The sequence below is a fragment of the Erithacus rubecula genome (genome assembly GCF_903797595.1).
Source record: "Erithacus rubecula genome assembly, chromosome: 22".
In the NCBI taxonomy this organism is placed as follows: Eukaryota; Metazoa; Chordata; class Aves; order Passeriformes; family Muscicapidae; genus Erithacus; species Erithacus rubecula.
In genome coordinates this window covers 2,022,920-2,041,305 of record NC_136674.1, presented here as the reverse complement: position 1 = coordinate 2,041,305, position 18,386 = coordinate 2,022,920, and the positions used below count along the sequence as shown (strand labels likewise).

The window sequence follows — 18,386 nt, the reverse complement described above, 5'->3', positions numbered from 1 at the left end:
TAAGAATCTGGTATTAAGAATGAGTTTTTGTTAGCTAGCACAAAATACCCAAGATAATAAGATTATTTTTTTCCCCTTAAATAAACCCAAGGCATTTCTGTGCTCACACCATGCTCTAGCCTACTGTAATTTCTCAGCTGATATGAACTGAAGGTGGCTTCCCCAGCTGGAAGTTAGTAGCTCACACTTGAGCAGTGAGACACTGCAGAGGCTGCACTAATGGAGCCCTGTACACGAGTCAGGCAGGTTGTGTGACACAAGAACAACTGTCTGGGAGCAGCAGCACTGTGCCACTGACCATTATCAGGGCCCCTGGGGGCCCCACTGCAACTCATCTTCCTGTGGCAAGAAAAACCCCATTCCCTGGATTTGGTTATGATGCTGGGGAGGTCACAGTGCAGCTCTCAGGGAGCTGTGACATCCACAGCTGGCCCAAAAATCACCTGAGGGAGGTGGACAAGGAGAGCAGCACCTCCACGAACCTCAACTGCTTATTCCACCCAGCACAGCAGGGTTTGAAATTGCTGATTTTTTATTTGCACTTGCATCAGTGAAATCAAATGCATGCAGCACCAGTTTTTTAAACTGATACAGGCCTGGTTTGAAGCACAACCATCTTGGAAGAGATGAGTTGCTTCAGTCACTGTTAGACTGCTCAGCTGTACCAGAGGCAAACTGAGATGAGGAGTCTCCTCTTCCCTTGCAGGGTAAAGCTACCCCACATCACCACATTGTGCTCTGGGGAGTGAGCTGCCACCTCCAGAACTGGCTAAACCACCCACAATCATCACAGGGTGGAAAATTAAATCAGTCTCTAATGATTCTGCTGCCTTTCACTCACTGCTGCCATGCCTGTCCTCTCCAGTGTACTTCTCCTGCCTCCAGAAAACACCCACCAGTGTTTCAAGACATTAATGCTACTCCATGGATCCCTGCAGCTGTCTTTTCCCAGTCCAGGCAATGATCCAGCAGCAAGTGCCCAGTCAGTAGTGTCAGGTCATTTCAATTTCTGCTCACATCTCCCCAGTCTATAGGGCATAGCTGTTTCTGGATGTAATCATGTACACTGCATTGGCATCTTGGAGCCTGCTGGAGTCAGTTCTGTCTTAAGGCTCTCTTCAAAAATCATCAGATAACATTTTCTCAAATTAGATGAAATAAATCAAGTTGAAAACATCCTAAGTACCAGAATTTTGCATTATGCAGCTCATGCACACACACACACTTAGCAAGGCAGATGAGCTGGATGGAGAGAGCAGGAGCACATGTGAGGAAACAAAGATACCTGAGATATCCCACGTGCTGTGAGGAATAATGCATCAAATGTTATGCAAACAGGTAACATAATAAGGATTTTAAATAGATATATTAACAGGATCAGCACAGAAGTTATTCCAGGAAAGAAGCATAACTTAAACTCCTGTAAATTTAGGCTGAGGATGAATAACTACAAACCAAGCAGTGCTGGGTCAGTGTTTTTGTGTTACTGAACAGGTGATGCCCCTAAGAGCAGCTTGTTCTCTGCCCATTATTAAAACCTCTCAATTGCTGTGAAGAACAGCCCAGGGGCCAAACCCTTTCCTTGCCTTCAAAGGCCAGCATTATCCTCTGCAGCCCTGAGTGCAATCTCTATCTGCCACAACAAACCACCTTTATCCCGTGCAGGTAATTACAGGTTCAGGTCAAGGACTGCAGCCCGGATCGATTTCATCTCCCTGCAGCCCTGGCTGGCTCCACTCAGGCAGGGCAGCTGGAGCAGCCCTGACACTGGAGCTCTGGAATGGGAGCCCAGCCCTGGCTCAGCCTGCCATTTATTGCCTGTGGCAGCAGGGACAGCCTGGGAATTCACAATGTCGGTGACTTCATCTGCCAGCTGCATTCACACATCTTTACTACCTGAATAACTGATCTGCTGCTCCCAGGCAGCACTTTGTGGTGTACAGCATTTGGGAATAAATATTTGATTGTGCATACAACAGAAAGGAGCTCAGATGGTTTAAGGTGTGACAGCAGAAGTGTTTATTAAATTCCAAGTGAGAGCATTGCTGGACAGTAAAAATTTGTCCCGTGGTTGCTGCCTCACAGGTGTGGTGATGAACAGGAAAAGGACAATTCCCTCCCCCACAAAGCCCCAGCCAATTCTTCTGTTCATTAAAACCTCTGCAGACAGAGCTCTCTGTCCATGAGCAGCCAGTCACACACAAAAGAGAGGGAAGTACTAAATTACAAGCTGATTTTAAGTGGGCATTGATTGAAGTAACCAGAAGAGAGCTTAGTGTTGTCAGAGTTTCATACAACAGTAATAAACAATCTTCATTAAAAAATGATGTGTGCATCCCCCTGCTGCACAGCAGTCACTCAGGTTTCAGTTGGGAACATTAAGGTTCCCTCCCACCCCACACACAATTAATGAGGAAAAGAATCCTCTGGATCTTTTTCTTCTACAAATTAATTTTATTCATTAAATAATGCCATTCACTGAAATCCTTCCCACTCAATTTCTGCATTTATTCTAGGAAAGAAAGAAACAGATTTACGATTCTATTCCATGATCTCCTCCCAGCAGGAAAGGAAGAGGTTGATGCAAAAAAAGATCAGACAATTCCTCTGTCAATGTTCTCATCCTCCTCTAGCAACACAACCAAATCATTACTTGGCTGATGCATAAGTGTCCAAAAGCTCTTTGTGTGAGGGAATAAACAAGGCTTTCCATAGACAGGCACACAGATGCAGCCACTTCTGAGAAATGAGCAGCACTGAGTCACTGAGCACACCTGAGGACCTGAACCCACACCTGGGGTGCAGCTGAAGGGAAACACTCCTGGGTACACCCAGGGCAGCTGTGTGGGCAAACACTGACCAGCAACTGCTGCAAAATCCTTTCCCTGGAGCTCTTCTAGCCCTGCAAGGTCAGAGTTGACAGTACAGATATCCTAACCTGCCTACACCCCTAATTCCTGCATCATTCAGATTTCTAGCAGGTTGGATTTTTCAGATATGGAACATGCATGATGTGTGCCATTCCTCCACAGGTTAGAGAATGAAAATTCAGAGAGGTGCCTTCAGAGCTGGCTTGGGTGTGTAAAGGGTGTGACCTTCAGCTGCAGCATCACCTGCACACAGGAGAACTCTTGGAGGTTTCTCTTTCATTTCTGGGCTCCTAAATAGAGCCTGACTTACTGAAGACTGAATCCACCTGTGTGAAATCCAAGCCCAGCTTTGAGGAGGAAGGACAAACACCCTCTGCCTGCTGCACACAGTGAGCAGCTCCCACCTGGGCAGTGGTTCTGCTGCTGCATTATCACCAAAAACTTCCTGCTTTACAAAGATTTAAATTCACTGCAGTCTCCCTTTAACATTTCCAACTGCCAATCTGGAATAGCATCTGGAATTACAGTGCATTTAATCCTTGAGGGTACATTCTCTCTATGATGCATATGACTAAAATATGTGCATTGAGGGACAACAGTCCAGTCAGTAGCTTTAGGTGACTGAATTTTTGCAAACTTTTCTTGAAAAAAAATCAACCAGAGAAGAGTGTCTTAGGAGAATTTTGAGTTGACAGAACCATGTTGTAAAATGCATTTTCAAAATACATCCAAATAATCTTTACAGATTCAGCCATCCACCTTGAGAATGCCACTGCAAATTTTCATTACTGATAACAGCGTTAGAGTTTTACATTTTTTAAAGGAAGACTTTTGCAAGTGATCTTAGGAGCTTTGTCCTTAGCACACCACAGTTTTACAGACACATGAGGAAAAAGATGCTTTAAAAAAAGCACACAAACTGCTTATTAAATACAACAATTGTCACCAACAGGGGAGAAGGGAGGAAGCTATTGAGAATGGCAGAAGGATAATGGGAGATGATAAACATGTACTTGAAGTCTTTTGATAGGAAGGAGAAGTGATGAGTCAGATAAGCAGAGGCGCCACAGGGTTGCATCTCCAAGCAACAGGCAATCAGAGCTCCAGATAAACATCTTCATGAAGTGCAACAGGCTCCAGTGCAGGGGCAGAGCTCAACAATCACTTCCTGGTTCAGCTCAGGCAGGAAAAATTTATGGTCTACTTAAAAATCCTTCAAACCTAAAAATGTCTTTTCCATAAAGAGCATCAGCCGAGTAGGGCATGCCGTGGGAAGAGCAGGAAATGAGAATATTGAAGTGGAACACAAAAACCCAGTGCTGTACATGAGTGCTATGAAAACCAAACCCTTCCCATCCACAGCTGAGATTAATGGACTTTTCTGCACATCTCAGAGGTGGGAAGAAAAGAGAATAAGCATAAAATACTCTTCTTTCTTTTGCTAGGCCCTGTTACAAGAGCAGTTTGAAATCTCAAAAAATAGTGTATATATTTTCCTTGTGTCTCCTTTACTCTGCAACAATTCACACCCCTAAATCATCACACAATTTAGAATTTGAACCCCTAAGTTCTGCATGGGAAAGAGCAAGGAAACATGCAAAGAGATGCTAAAAATCCCTGAATCAAAAATCAATTCCAACCCAATCTGTCTAGGTGAAGTAAATAAAATACTGCCATCAGCATGTCCCTAACAAAACCCATGTATTGTTTATGAGAAACTTATGAGGTGTTATAACCAAACTGAGTCATTGCTGTACAGTAAATATATTTTCAGTGCCCTAACAATCTCTACAATGGATTTTGGCAATTTTAATATGGACACACATGTTAAAGGCATTACAAATGAGGCTTCATCACATTCACATGGGACAGTTCATATTAAAGCCCCAGCCACACCTCAAGAGAAATTGCTCAGCATGGAAGAGGCACAGAGCAGTGTGTCCATTGTTTCTGTTGTTGATGGGATAGCCCAGCTTTAGGAAGTGCTACAGCTACAGAATGGTCACATTTCAGAATTATTGCACATCCCTGTTACAGGTGAAGGCACTGCTCCTAGGCAGGAGGGACAAACCCCCACCCTGATAATGCTGATATCTCTCTCTGCATCACTGATAGTGAGGCACAGCTCAGCCATTAATCACTCCATCTCAAGTGTCACATACACAGCCTGAGCACTCCTGTGATTCCAATTTGGAACCTTTTAGGAGCAATAAGCATAGATGAACTAGACCAAAAAAAAAAAAAAATAACTGATGCATTAATATTTTCTTCTGTATCAAACAATTATTTTCAAAATTACTTTGCCATGTAATAAAACAAACAAAATTCCCTTTCAATAACCAGCACCAGATGCTTGTCTAAGCCCAACAGGAATTAATTTAACAACTTTTAAATATTTGAAAATGGAATTTATAAGGACAATTCTCAATATCCAAAGTAAATGTGGTTACTATTGAACTCCGTTATAAACACACATATGAAATATCCTGTAATACCCAAATAAATTCATTTGGCAAACAATGAAGTATCTTGGACTCAAGCATTTATATCAAACAGCAAACAGAGTCTGAAACAGGAGCTTTTATTTTAACTCTCTTTAAACCAACCTTCAGAACCCCCTTTCTGTATGTGTTACAATCTCTTTTTACAGTTTAACCTCAATCCAATCAGGAGTCTCCAGGGATTTTCAAATCGCTAAAGATTAAAATCCTCTCCGACTTGACTGTTTGACTAATGCTGTGTGTTTAATAATTCTACTTGTGAGAGATTTTATTTGACAAAATCCTGCTGTGTGGACCCTCAGACACTGTGCAGCTGCACTGGAGCACAAAGCTCTGCTGCTGCCCTTGTTTCTTTAGACAGGCTATTCCCCAGCACCGAGGGGAAAAGAGAACTTTATAGTACATCTATTACTCTGTTGATATTAACACAACCACTGTGGTATTAAATCTACACACTCTTTTCAGAGCAGAGCAGTGAAAATGTGCCTATTACACAAACATTAGATAAACTCTCCTGTTGTCCTGACTGTTCACAGAAATCAATTACATTTATGATTACATTTCAATGAAAGCTACTTTATAAACGAGATGGAACTGTAATATTCTATGCTTTAGGCATTCATTAATAAAAGCATTTCAGTGTTAGTATTTGTAAATGTTCTGCTTTTTAGTTTAGGCAGTTTTTAGCATTTGATAGCTCATGTTAAACTTTACATAAATAGTGTGTCCAGATCTTACCACAATGCTGTGGTAAGAGGGTAAGGAAAAAAAAAATAAAAATCATCATTATGGCAGGATTGAGTACTTGTATGAGACAGCACTTACCCTGTGGTGCAGAAAATCAGGACAACCTCGATGGCACCAATTAGTACACATGTTACCAGGCAAAAGAAAAGAGCAGCTGGATGAATGTGGAGCAGAAGATGAGGGGTTCCTACCTGAGGAGGCGTCGATGACGGTGGAGCCGCCGCGCCGCTCGGCCGCGGGCCGCGGGGAGCCCGGCATGCTGACGGGCTCGGAGCGCACCGGCTGGATCCTGCAGCAACAGGGCACACTCAGCCACTGGAAACTGCCCTGAGCACCAACCAGCCAGCCCTCCTCATCTAGAGCATGGCACTGACAGCCCTGGCCAGGGATGGTGACTCCAACCCTCCCTGGGCAGGTGTTCAGTCACCACCAGGGCATGCTCAGCAGGATCAGCTGGGACAAGCAGCAGTGTAACTGTGAAAGTTCTGTTTTCCCTCACTGAGATTGGGATAATCCACCCAGAGACTCAAAGTGACAAAGGAGCTCTCAGGAACCCTCAAAGGAAAAAGCTGACCTTACCAAATCTGGTTAAAAAGCCTCCATTGCCCTCCTCAACTGCAGTAGTTTAAAGATCCATTTGTAATTGTTGATTCCTTTTGTATAGATCTGTATTATTTTTTTTATTTCTGCTTTCTTCCTGCATGTGTATACATATATATATATATGTATATATATATATTTGATAGCCATATCCTTACTCATGGCAATAATTACACATGAGGAGAAAACACACGTTTCAAACCCCTGTATTTCCAGTCCAAGGACAATCTGCCCACTTTCAATGGGATAAGTCATATTATCCATCTCTCTTGTTTTACTCTTAAGAGTTTCAGATACAGTCCCAAACAATCCAAGTCCCTACCACAGAACTTTGGACTTCAAATCATATGCAGAGTCAGGAGCATGGAAACTTGTTAAATCTGGAGTTACTGGGCAGGACACAGACACTTGGAGCATAAACCTCTTCTACAAATCACCAGTAAGTGTAAACCCACAGTTACCTTCATTCCCCTTCCCTAAGCCCACACCCTGCCCCCAGTTCCAAATCAGCTGATCTCCAAAACCTGATGAATTAAATACATGAAAAAGAATTACAAGGAAGGAAAAAATGGAGTGGGAAAAAATAAAAACGGAGAGGAGGAAAACATTCCAGAAGTTCACTTACTGTTCCAACACACTGACCACTGTCTAAATTCATGGCATAAAGCTCCCACTCACATCTGAGAAAATGCATTTATTAAGCAGTGCAGAAACTGTGAAAAGCAAGAAGACACTGAGCAAGGCCACCAGAGTTTGTGCTGTCTTTCCCTGTCACGTGCCCAGGTAAGGGCAGCAAAAGGAATCTGAGCTGCTTGGCTTGGAGAGATTTTTCTCATTGGTGCATCACACACTCTTCCAAGACTTTCCTCTGGACAAGCCTGATAAAAACCTCACACCCTACACATGTGGCAGGAGGCAATTCTGCACACAAGGAGCTGGGAAGTTGGTTTTGTTTTTACCTGAGGCTGTTGAGATCGAGATCATCAGTGTCAAAGTCCAGGAGGGGCTGGGGGGTGTCGCTGGGCCCGTGGGACTGCAGCACGGAGGAGCTGGAGGAGATGACGGTGGTTTGGCCCGAGGGATGGATGGTTTTGAACTGGAACTGGGGGCCCATCCACAGGCGGCGGTGAGGCCCAGTGTGAGTCACAATTTCCACCTGTGGGGAGGGACGTGGCACTGAGCAACACAAAGCTGCAGCTCCAGCTCAGGAATGGCTCCTTCAGCATGCTGGATTCCTGCAATGCTGCTGTTCTCAAGGGAAAAGGGTGTTCTGAGCCTTTGGCTGTTTGGAGGAATGTTTAACAAGGGGAAATTGGGGATGTCTTTGCTAGAGAATGGATGTTTTAGTCAAAGCCAAGAGCTTCTTGCAGGGACTGAAGCTCATGAACCAACAGCTTCAGGATTGACCTCCAGTTCTTAAATTGTTTTAAAGGTCAGCGCTTTATCCTGACCACCACTTCACCTGATCCTGTTCTTTCCTCCCCTTTCCATGATGAAATACACCCAAAACTCAAATGTTATGACCAACAGAGAACACATTTCTGCCTGAACTGCACGGAGCAGAGAGAGGAAGCAGGAGCCCACATCCCCCAGACATTCCCCCATCCTAATCAGGGCGAGGGACAGCTCCAGAGAGCTCCTTCCAGCTTTGTTACAGCTGCTTTGTGAAAGTTCACAGCTTTAACTGCTTCCCATGGATACAGTGAGAGTGGATTGAAAATCACAGCTCCTAATTCCTGTTGGCACATGTGAGGAGAGGCTGGCACGGAGCATCTTGAGGGAAGCACAAAATCCATAACCCAGAGCAATGGGATGAGCTCAGCACAGGAACACAACCACAGATATTCCACACACAGGATCTACACAGATACACCCACTTAACCAAAATCCTGACAATTCAACAGAAGTAGGGTGTTTGTGATCAGGAAAACTGTAAATAAAAGGGTAAACAAAGCATACAACTTCTGTAATCAAGAGAATAGAATCGTTAAGGCTGGAAAGATCATACAGGAATAAAAATTAAAAATAGCTTTTTAAGAACAGAAAAAGGAAAGACAATGAAAATATTAAGCTCTGGTGAACTCATACTTTTAAAATAGAAAATAGACTATGAAGTTCCTATCAATTTCTGCTAAAACAACAATCAGCTTCACAGCAAAAATGCAAGTTAGCAAAGGGATTCATCAAATCAGATTTTTGTATGGGTACACACATGTATAGCAGTAGTGATTCTCCATCTTTAAGGAGCAATTTGAAACCCTGGATGATGTCAGTTCTCTGCTAATGTCAGACAACAACCACAGCCTATGCAGCTCTGTTCTCATCTTTGCATTTAGCTCAGCCTAACTCAGCTTGGCTGCAGCCATTTCTGAGGCAAGTAGCTTTTATGTAGCAGCGTAAATTAGGCCACAGATAAAGTAATCTGTGTATTTTAAGCTTGAAACCATCAGTGTCACAGAGCCGAGAGGTAAACAGATGCCTTTGCAATTTTACTGAGGCTATGGCCAGATGTTCCTATTCACTCTCCTGTTGTGTGCAGGACAAACATATTGTATCTACTTCCCACTGACAGCACACATTACCCACTGTTCTAATTGAAAAGTTGAAGTGAAGGGCGGTGTTTTTTCACTGCTTGCTGTTACTGTTGAGAACAACACTTTAATTTTGAAAAACATCCTTGCACTTCAGGCTTAATCTGAAGTGGCTTGCTTGGGGAGTCAGCATTGCTGTGCTCCAAGGGCTCTCACCACTCCTGCTCTCAGCAGGAATTAAACATTCCAGGAGCATTCTTGCAATTATCTCTGTGCTGTGACATCACTTGGGATATTTTTTTTCTGTTTATAAATATATTTACTCTTTTAGAGGGATGGATGTGGTGAAGTTTGAGTAGTCTAAGTTCTGTTGACATCTTATATCTTCCAAGAATTAGTAATAAATAAACAGCCATAATGTAGGTTTGCCATAATCCTTTTTTTTCCTGAGGTTTCACCAGAACAGTTAAATAAGCAAATAACTCCAAACAGCTCTGGAGAGGTGAAAAACTACAAGTGAAATCTGGTCCCAATGAGCTCAGAGATAAAATTCCTGTTGACTCTCCTGATTGAGAAGTTTCATCAACTTTGTGCTCTGAGAAATCAGACACAGCAAAAAAAAAAAAAAAAAGAGACACCTCAAGTGCAGCCACATCTGAAACCTCAGACAGGTAAGTGAATTCATATGACTGGATTCCCCAGTGAATGCTCCTTCTGGACAGGTCCATGTGGAAACCTAACCTCTCATTTCAGGAAAAAGCTGTGTATGATTTATTCACCAGTGGGAGAAGCAAATCCCATCCATAAATATTTCATATTTATGCCATACACCCCAGCAACACATTTAATGCATCACTCTCATAACAACATTGTTCTTAAACCAGAGGAAACCCACCTAATTTGTCAGGGTGAATTCCATGGATCAGGTACCTTGTAATTGCTTTGGCAAATCCAGAGCATTTGTAAATTTTATTTATTTATTTAACTCTAACCTTTCATTTCTAACAGGAACTAATTCTCAGTGTATTATTCATGACCTACATTCTTGCACTGAGGTTCTGTTTTGAGCCAAATGGTCAAGTATTTACTGAGTTCTTACAGAGAGGCTTCATTGACTGAGGCAAAGCAAGGTTGGATAACAGGACAAAGATTTGACCTCACATAAAAATCCTCCACCAAGCATGATAGTTTTAAAGCAATACAGTATTTATATCTGGTCAATTCTCAGTAGGAAATGATAACCATGGAAGGAAGGAAGTAAACCAGCTACTACCCCATTTTTATGGGCAAATGCAGGGAGCCCCAGGTCACCACCCAAAAGGCACCATCACTCTGCCAACTTGCTTCACCCCTGTCCAAAAAAGACCATGCCAGGACAAAAAGGGAGGCAGGTCACTTGCTGCAGCCAGCTGAAACTCCCCACTCCACGCTGAGCTTCCCAGAGATGTGACAGTGCCAGGAATGCTGGGCTTTATCTGCTTTGGGACATCACACCCATACCCACACTCAGGACTGCAGCCAGTTTTACACACAGCCTGTTGGAAGTTTATTTCCCACTTGGAGGAAAGTTGTGAATTGAACTCCCAGTGCTGTTCTGCTGAGCTGGAAGCCCCCAGAGCTCACCTGTGACAGCCACTCCTCGTCCTCCTGCCCGCTGTGGTCGGAGGCCAAACTGTCGTAGGACTCGTGCCGGGTGATGGGCCCAGGGCTCCCTGGTGGCACCACTGAAAAAAGCCCAGAAAACACAAAATAGGACTTACTGGTAAATGCTTGATTTCTTTAAAAAGCTTTTAAAGTAAATTTTAAATAAGTTTTAAAATAACTATAAAATAATGGCACAGCAATGTACGTTTTCCTAAATCTGTGGTAACAAATTTTCCAGAAGCACAGAAAGATCTCAAATCTTGACATTCAAAGGATGAAAAGATTCCTGCTCTTTGACTTGGATGTATCCATACAACCACCAGGATAACCCACTGGCTCTTCTTCTTTTAACCTGAAGTTCTTAAAATACTGAAGTATTTTTATATTCCCCCACTTTATAACCACTCCAAGTTTTTAAAATTTTTAAAATCTGTATTATAGCAGGGTTGACCTTTATGTGTCAAGCTTCCAACCACTACAAATTTTTACAGCCATGTAGTAAACCCCCAATAATTGGAGTTTTAATGGCAAAGCAGACACAATGGTAGCCATAAATACAGAACGGCGCCTCTGTAATGTAAACAGCTTTGCATAAATCCAAAAACTCCATGAAATAAAGAGACTTCCATCCTGTTTTGTGTCTGTCAGTGTCTGAAGCCACAGAGCCATTTCTCACACCTCTAGATCACAGAGTGTCCATAATCTCAAACCTGCAATGCCCCAAATTCAGGGCCCAACTTATTTCAGAATTATTCCAAGTGCCAGAAAATAATAATACAGAAACCATCTCCATCTGCTTCCTTACATCCACCACAGACTCAGCCCCATGACTGAGGGATGTGTCTGTCCTGTTAAAGAACATACACACACTCACACCTTCCTGAGGATTCACAGTTCAACCTGAATATCAGCACCCACTTCTCCTCCTTCCTCTCAAGTTTATACTTGAAACCAAAGAAACAAATTCACTATTTTGACCCATTTTGCTGTTGCCCTCATGCTCCCATCTCCTGGCTCCCTCCTCTGAATCCTCCTGCCTGTTTTGGAGAGCACAGCTGATCAACTACAGATTTTCCTGTTATTGAACTCCCTAACAAACTTCATGGCTCCACCAGATGGTTTTGCTTTCAAACCAATGGGATCTTTATGGACTGATCTGAATTTTTGTTTTTTCTATCCCAAGGGTAACCACCAGAGCTGTCAAGATTAGGGAAGCTGCAAAAACACAGCCCAGGGAGCAGCATCCCCCCTGCCTGGTCGCTGGATTTCTCCTTTGGGGAATACTTTTACATTTTACTGCAGATTCAAGATGGCTTTACAGTGAGAAAGAAATTTGAAAAAACAACTAAAAAGCTGAGCAAATGATTCGTTTTGGTGCTACACTGGCAGCCTTTCCCTGAGGAGTCCCAGGTCTTGTGTTTCCCTGCAGCTTCTGAGCACAGCATTAACTCTTTCCACCCAGGAGTGATGAAATGCTGAATTCCTTGGAAAAGCTCTGCCTGAGAGTTCACCAGCAGGGCAGCAGTGATAAAGCCTCAGCTGAGGTCAGCCCTCAGCCATTTATTTGGCTGTTTAATAAAGCAGCATTTCTGTGCCACACCTATCACAAAAGCTGGAGGGGCTGCTTGGGATGGGGGATCCCACTCCCACCATTCCCAGTGGGAATGTGCAGAGTTCTGGGAGAATTGACCTTACAAGACAATCCTTGCTGGAGATCTGCCATTGCTCTGCTGCTTGTTACACGTTCATGTGGGCAGATTTTTCCAAAAATGCCCTTGAAGTTGCAGGAACAAACATATTAAAATGCAAAGCTCCCTTTTCCTCCATTTCTGGGTCACACACCTCTCACAAGCTCCAAGATGAGATTATTTAACCCTGGAAGGACATTTCCAGGAATTTGAGCTCAGGAGTATCTTTTATCTTCCAGCTTAATTCTTTGAAAATCTGAATTTACACTGGAAATTGCACCAGACTCCCACGCATCAGTGAGGTTATTCTGATGCTGCAACACAGAGTATTTTAATTTTCTGAAGAATTTCCCAACCATGCAGGATAACAAATAAAAAAATTCCAATTCTTGGAAAGCTTTAGAGCAAGTGTTTTTTCACTGATTCTCCTGGAATTTCTCTGTCATTGGGAAAAGTCCCAAATGGAGCAGAGAGAGAACAGGAACAAGAAACAAATAAGTGTCTATTAAAAATCTAAGGTGAAGAATTAAAACATACAACTTCTGTCTTGTGCAGCATGATGGGACAGGAGTTTCTACAGTCTGCTTATTAAATCAATCCAAAAATGAGCATTCAAAGACAATTCTGAAAAACTGGACTGATACCTATAGCAAAAAAAGCCACATTGCAAATGAAATTATTTGTGTGATAATTGTTAGTGCCAGGAAAACTGCACAGAAGGGACTGTGGAGATACAAGTGTCAACACAAGGCAAAGCAAAGGCTGAAATACAGCAGAGCTGATATTTCTCTGGAATTCCAGGATCTGATCCACACAGTTCCATGAATAAGTATGAAAAATCCTCCTCATTGTTTAGAAACTTCTCCGTGATATTTACTGACAAGTAAAGAAAACAAACAATTTGTATTAATCTCAAATCATTTGCATAGACATTCCTGCCAAGACCTAGATAATCACACAGTGGAGGAATATTGGAATTAACACAAAGTGGGTTTGTTCTTAGATAGGCTAATTATACAACAAATACCTAAAGCTAAGACAAATCTTCCTTGAAAGATTATAAATTGTCATCTTTCAGCAGCATAAAAGTGTTGGAACAAAGAACCACTACAGTTCAATTGTAGTGTGTGCACTTATGGCTTTAATTTGGGAACAATAAATCATTAGTTTTACTTAGTTTTGTGTACTTCTTGAACCAAAAGGTTTTAATTTTCTCATTTATAGAAATAAGCTTTGCACAATTCAATTTAATTGAGAGTTATATATGAAATTCCCAACGTGCTCTTCTCTAAGGGCTGGATGTTTGTCCAAATTAAGAGCAAACAAAGGTATTTGAGCACCACAAAATCAGTTTGTTTGGTGCTGCCTGCTGTGCACATGCCTGCAGACACCCAGAGAGCTTGCCTTTTCCATCTCCATAATTATAATTTAATATCATTAACATTTATAATGTCAAATGAGTTTCTAAGATGCAGCAAGAACAGGACAATGTACTCTTAACTAACCCTTCCAGTCTGCAGTGATGTCCATGGTGAGCAGGTACACAGGGTAAAAATGACATAGCCCTTATTTTCATAAAAACCCCACCCTAACACCTGATTTTGATGCTTTTTCTCTGTCTAGAGACCTGAGGTGATTATCAACAAACTTCAGCTGGAATTCAGCTCCACAATTAGAATTATTTCCCTTGTGCATTTGTTCCACGGCATCACCAGCAGAATGTGATGGATCTGGTTCAGGTCTCCATGGAGCCACTCCAAATTCACCACATTCACCTTTCCCCTGTTATTGCTGTGATCTCAGCTCTGTCAGGGGCTGGTTTTGGTGTCCCACAGTTGTGTAGTTCACATCCAGCACTTTGTGGGTTTGTGTCACACCTGGTGCTCTGTGCCTCTGGCTCTACCTATGCTCAAACAACAAAGCAAATTGCAGGATTTCATTTTGGGCAGAACACTCACAGCCATGTTAGCAATAACTGTTTGTAGGCTGGAGATATGCTCAATGTAATTTTTCTTGTGGCTGCACAATAATGAAAAAAGTTCTGGTTTTAATGCAGTTTTCAGCTTGTAAGCTCCTACAGGAGCATGGCACGCAAATTAAAGATATTCTCTTTTACCCAAAATGACTCCCTGCTCATTTTTTTCTGTTAGGACTTTCTGAGATTCTCATATGCATAAATACAATAAAATTAAGTTAAAACTGTCTGTGCAGCAGGAGTTCAGCTATTCTGATAGTTATTTCACACCAGCAATTGATTAGAGCTGGATTCCTTCATTATTTGTGTACTGTCCACAGTTTATTAGGTGCTTTATGGACCATCCACTCTCTGTATCAGCATTTTAATAAAGACATAGGTAAGTCTATATTTAGGAGACTAAATCTTCTTTTTTTTTTTTTTAAGACTGCTTTACTTGCTCCTTACTCACACTGGTCTGATAGTGAACAGCCTGGATTTTTTTCCCCACAAAAGACTGGTATAGATTCCCTGTGCTTAATTTGAGCTTCCACTTCCATAGTTCCCTTAGGAGACCAGACAAGTACAGTGCACTTTTAAATCTGTGCAGAGCTAGAACCTGCTATTATTCACTGGATGGAGCACCTTAAAGCTGCTCAACACTCAGACTGTGAGCAGACAAACAGTTGGGCACCACAACAGAACAAACATATTCTTTTCTGAGTTAAAGAATAATTTCAACTGCACGAACCCACGGTGAAATCCATCTGATGGCCATCTTTAAAGAATTATGGAAGAGGTAACTATTTCTATAATTCACCGACTTCAAAAGTATGTTTGACATTATTGTCGGGAAAATTATGTTAACCATGGATTACTGTTACAATCAAAGTATGTAGTGAGAAGTCAAGAGGCTTAGTAGTAAATTTTCAAAGCGGAGCGTGGGGATTTACCCGTTTGACTCCCATTAGCGGCAATGGGAGGCGCGCGGCGAAATCCCCGCACGCCGCTTTGAAAACTGACCCCTGTGTGCTCACGGACCCTGCTCTAAGGACTTCCAGATGACCATGCAGGAGGAGGAAAGAACCATTTCAGCATGTGCCCTTGTTCATTATTGTTGTTTGTACACATCTGAAAGTGTTTGAGTCGCTGCGCCAGCGCCGTTCCCAGCGGTCGGTTTGTAAATCGCGGGTTGGGGCGGGCGAGCTGTGGCTGAGCTGAGGGAGCTGTGCACAGCCCCAGGTGTGTCCCTGCACCAGAACCTCAACAGGCTCATTGCCAGCTGCCAATGCACCTTACAGAGCTCATGTGCATCTGTGTTATTTCACAAATATTGCATGAGAATGTATCGTGAGTTACTCCGTTGTTCAAAGGGGGAATCTAGACAATGGACGCTCTGGCACTCTGATTTTGCAGTTTTAAGGCTGGAACACTCAACTGACCCAACTTTGTGGCAGGGGCTACAGCTGAAGGGCAGGAGTTTGGGCACCACTCACATGAGCAGCACAGGAGAACGAGGCAGGTGGAAGTGTTCACTCATACCTCATGGTTCCTTCCAGCTCCTCTCCACGGCAGCTCAGGTGAACTCAGGTGAAACTCTCCCACTTCAGGGCAAGGTCAGAGCTGGTTTGGATAGGGATGGACTCCAGAAATGGGCTATTCTCAACTGGCCAAGTGCAGAACCAGCACAGCCCAGCAGAGATGCTGGAATGGAGCAGCTGAAAGTGCCCCAAGTTCCTGCCTGAGCGTGGCCCTGCCACAGAGCCAGAGCAGAAAGGCTTTGAACACCTCATAACCACACGACACAGTAATTGTTGTTACTGCACAGGCTCTGCTTTTGATCAGTTTTACTGTTTGAAACCCAGCTCGTTGTGACAGACATTGAACATATCCAGAGCAAGAGCAGCTCTGGCCTCCCCAAAAATGCTACACAACACTCTAGAGTTACACACACAGAAAGGGATGTACCATCACCTGCACTCCTCCAGCCCAAACCCACTGCTAAAGGTGCACCCTCAAAAGAATGCAAGGAGAAAGGAAGAGTTACAACACTAAATGGGATTATCAGTCCCAGCTCATTCAGCTATGACCAGACTCTGCTGTGCACTGAGGAGGGCTGGAGGACCACAATGTCCACATTCCTCCTGTTCCACTCCTTGGCTGTCATTCCAGGCATCACAGCCTGGTTTTCACAGTGCCTATGTACACACCACATATTCACAGTTATTTAAAACACTCTCCATCTTACCCTCAGATTTTCCACAATACTCACCAGCTCTGTGGATGTAATTTTTATTTCTGTCAATGGAATGTATGAAAGGAATATAAAAGGGGACATAAAGAACCACGATGCTGCTTGGAGACAGAAGTTTTGCCCAGGGTGCACAGCTTTCATTAGAGGGAGCAGGAAGTGCAAACATGAGGTCAGAGCTACAGAGATTATCTGTATAAATGGTGTTATCATTTAACCCAAACAAACAGCAGGGAAAGGCTCACCCCCTCCTTTTGAAGACAATGGACAGTTACTAAATTGGACTTGTAATGAAAGCCATTTTCAGTGAAACACAAGATATGTTCACCAGTTGGTCCAGAAATGAAAATCTGTTGTAACAGCCAAAAGTCAAAGGCAGCTGTAAATACAGGCCCTAATCTTTTCAAGAATCCCTTAACGAAGCCTATAAAACTGATTGTATCTTCAGGCCTAACTCAAATTCTTACTCAGAAAAATGTAACAGCCCTGCAAGTATGACTTGGAGAGCAGTACAGGGACAAGGAAGGAGAATACAGAGTGCTGGTTTGAATGCTCACATCTTGGAATACAAATTACATTGCATTTAGAATAAACAATTAATGAGACAACAGAAGCCTCAGCTACAGGTCCATTTTTCTGAGAGAGAAACAATTTCCAGGAGTGGTCAGAGTGGGATGCAGAAATACTGCATCTTTCCTTTTAACACAACAGAAATGCTCTTTGATTATTTAAAAGCCAATTGCAAAGATCTGTCTTCAAAACCTCCTATTGCAGGTTTAATAGCAAAGAGGTGCAAGTACACTTACCAGCAACACAGGAGTAAAGTACAGACTTTTGTTTTAACAAAATCTATATTTATACGATTACATTTCCTATGGTTGAGGGCAGCTGTAATTAATGGATTTCCCTCCTTCCCCTAATGCAGTCATTTGTCAATTTAAACACAGAATGCCCAATCAATTTTGATGTATTTAGTAAGCAATTTGTCAGAGTACTGCACACCAGTTAATATATTAATTCTTGTCACTGGCCCACTTCTGACAACTGTAGGCTGTGCCCATGAAATTGGTCCTGATGAGCCAAAACTCTTGCCTGGAATGTGAAGGTGCCCTCTGCAGAGCCAAAGGAGAGAAATCAGATCTCAATCTACTCACTATCTTTTTGGGGCAGTTTTTGGTCAATTTTAGGGGATTTATTAATTAATGTGTTAATCTGCCATGTTTTGGATATTGCATCTACTGTGCAATGGAAAAGTGAATTCAGAATGGTGAGATAAGGAAGAAAGGAAATTAATATAACGGAGGATATCAGACTTTCTGGTGATGCAAAGTTACCTATTTCCATGGCAATTCCATTCTGTGCCATGAACGTGACTGTGTGAATTCAAACATGTGAAAGGTACAGAAGTCACAGAAAGGAATCAAGGGATAAATCAATCAAATATGCAAAACTTCAGAACCTGGTAAAAGACAGGAAAGAATTCATTTGAAAGAAACCTGAACACAACCAGAGGATTGTCATGGACATGGAAAGCACATCTTAACAGCATCCTCAGAGTTTATACAGCCCAAAGCACCTTAATTCCTAAGTGCCAAACAGC

The 18,386-nt window shown here is 42.6% G+C and overlaps 1 protein-coding gene across 12 annotated transcripts in view; it reads right to left on the bottom strand.

Moving 5' to 3' along the window:
- The window catches only part of BCAS3 (BCAS3 microtubule associated cell migration factor), a 292,321-nt gene that overhangs the window by 161,654 nt on the left and 112,281 nt on the right, over positions 1-18,386 (bottom strand). For all 12 annotated transcript variants that reach the window (XM_079325188.1, XM_079325189.1, XM_079325191.1 and 9 more), the window contains 3 exons: positions 10,873-10,973; positions 7,678-7,874; positions 6,310-6,407 (listed from right to left, as the gene is read on the bottom strand). In XM_079325188.1, coding sequence (XP_079181314.1) covers positions 6,310-6,407; positions 7,678-7,874; positions 10,873-10,973 — 396 coding nt within the window. The remainder of the gene's footprint in view (positions 1-6,309; positions 6,408-7,677; positions 7,875-10,872; positions 10,974-18,386) is intronic.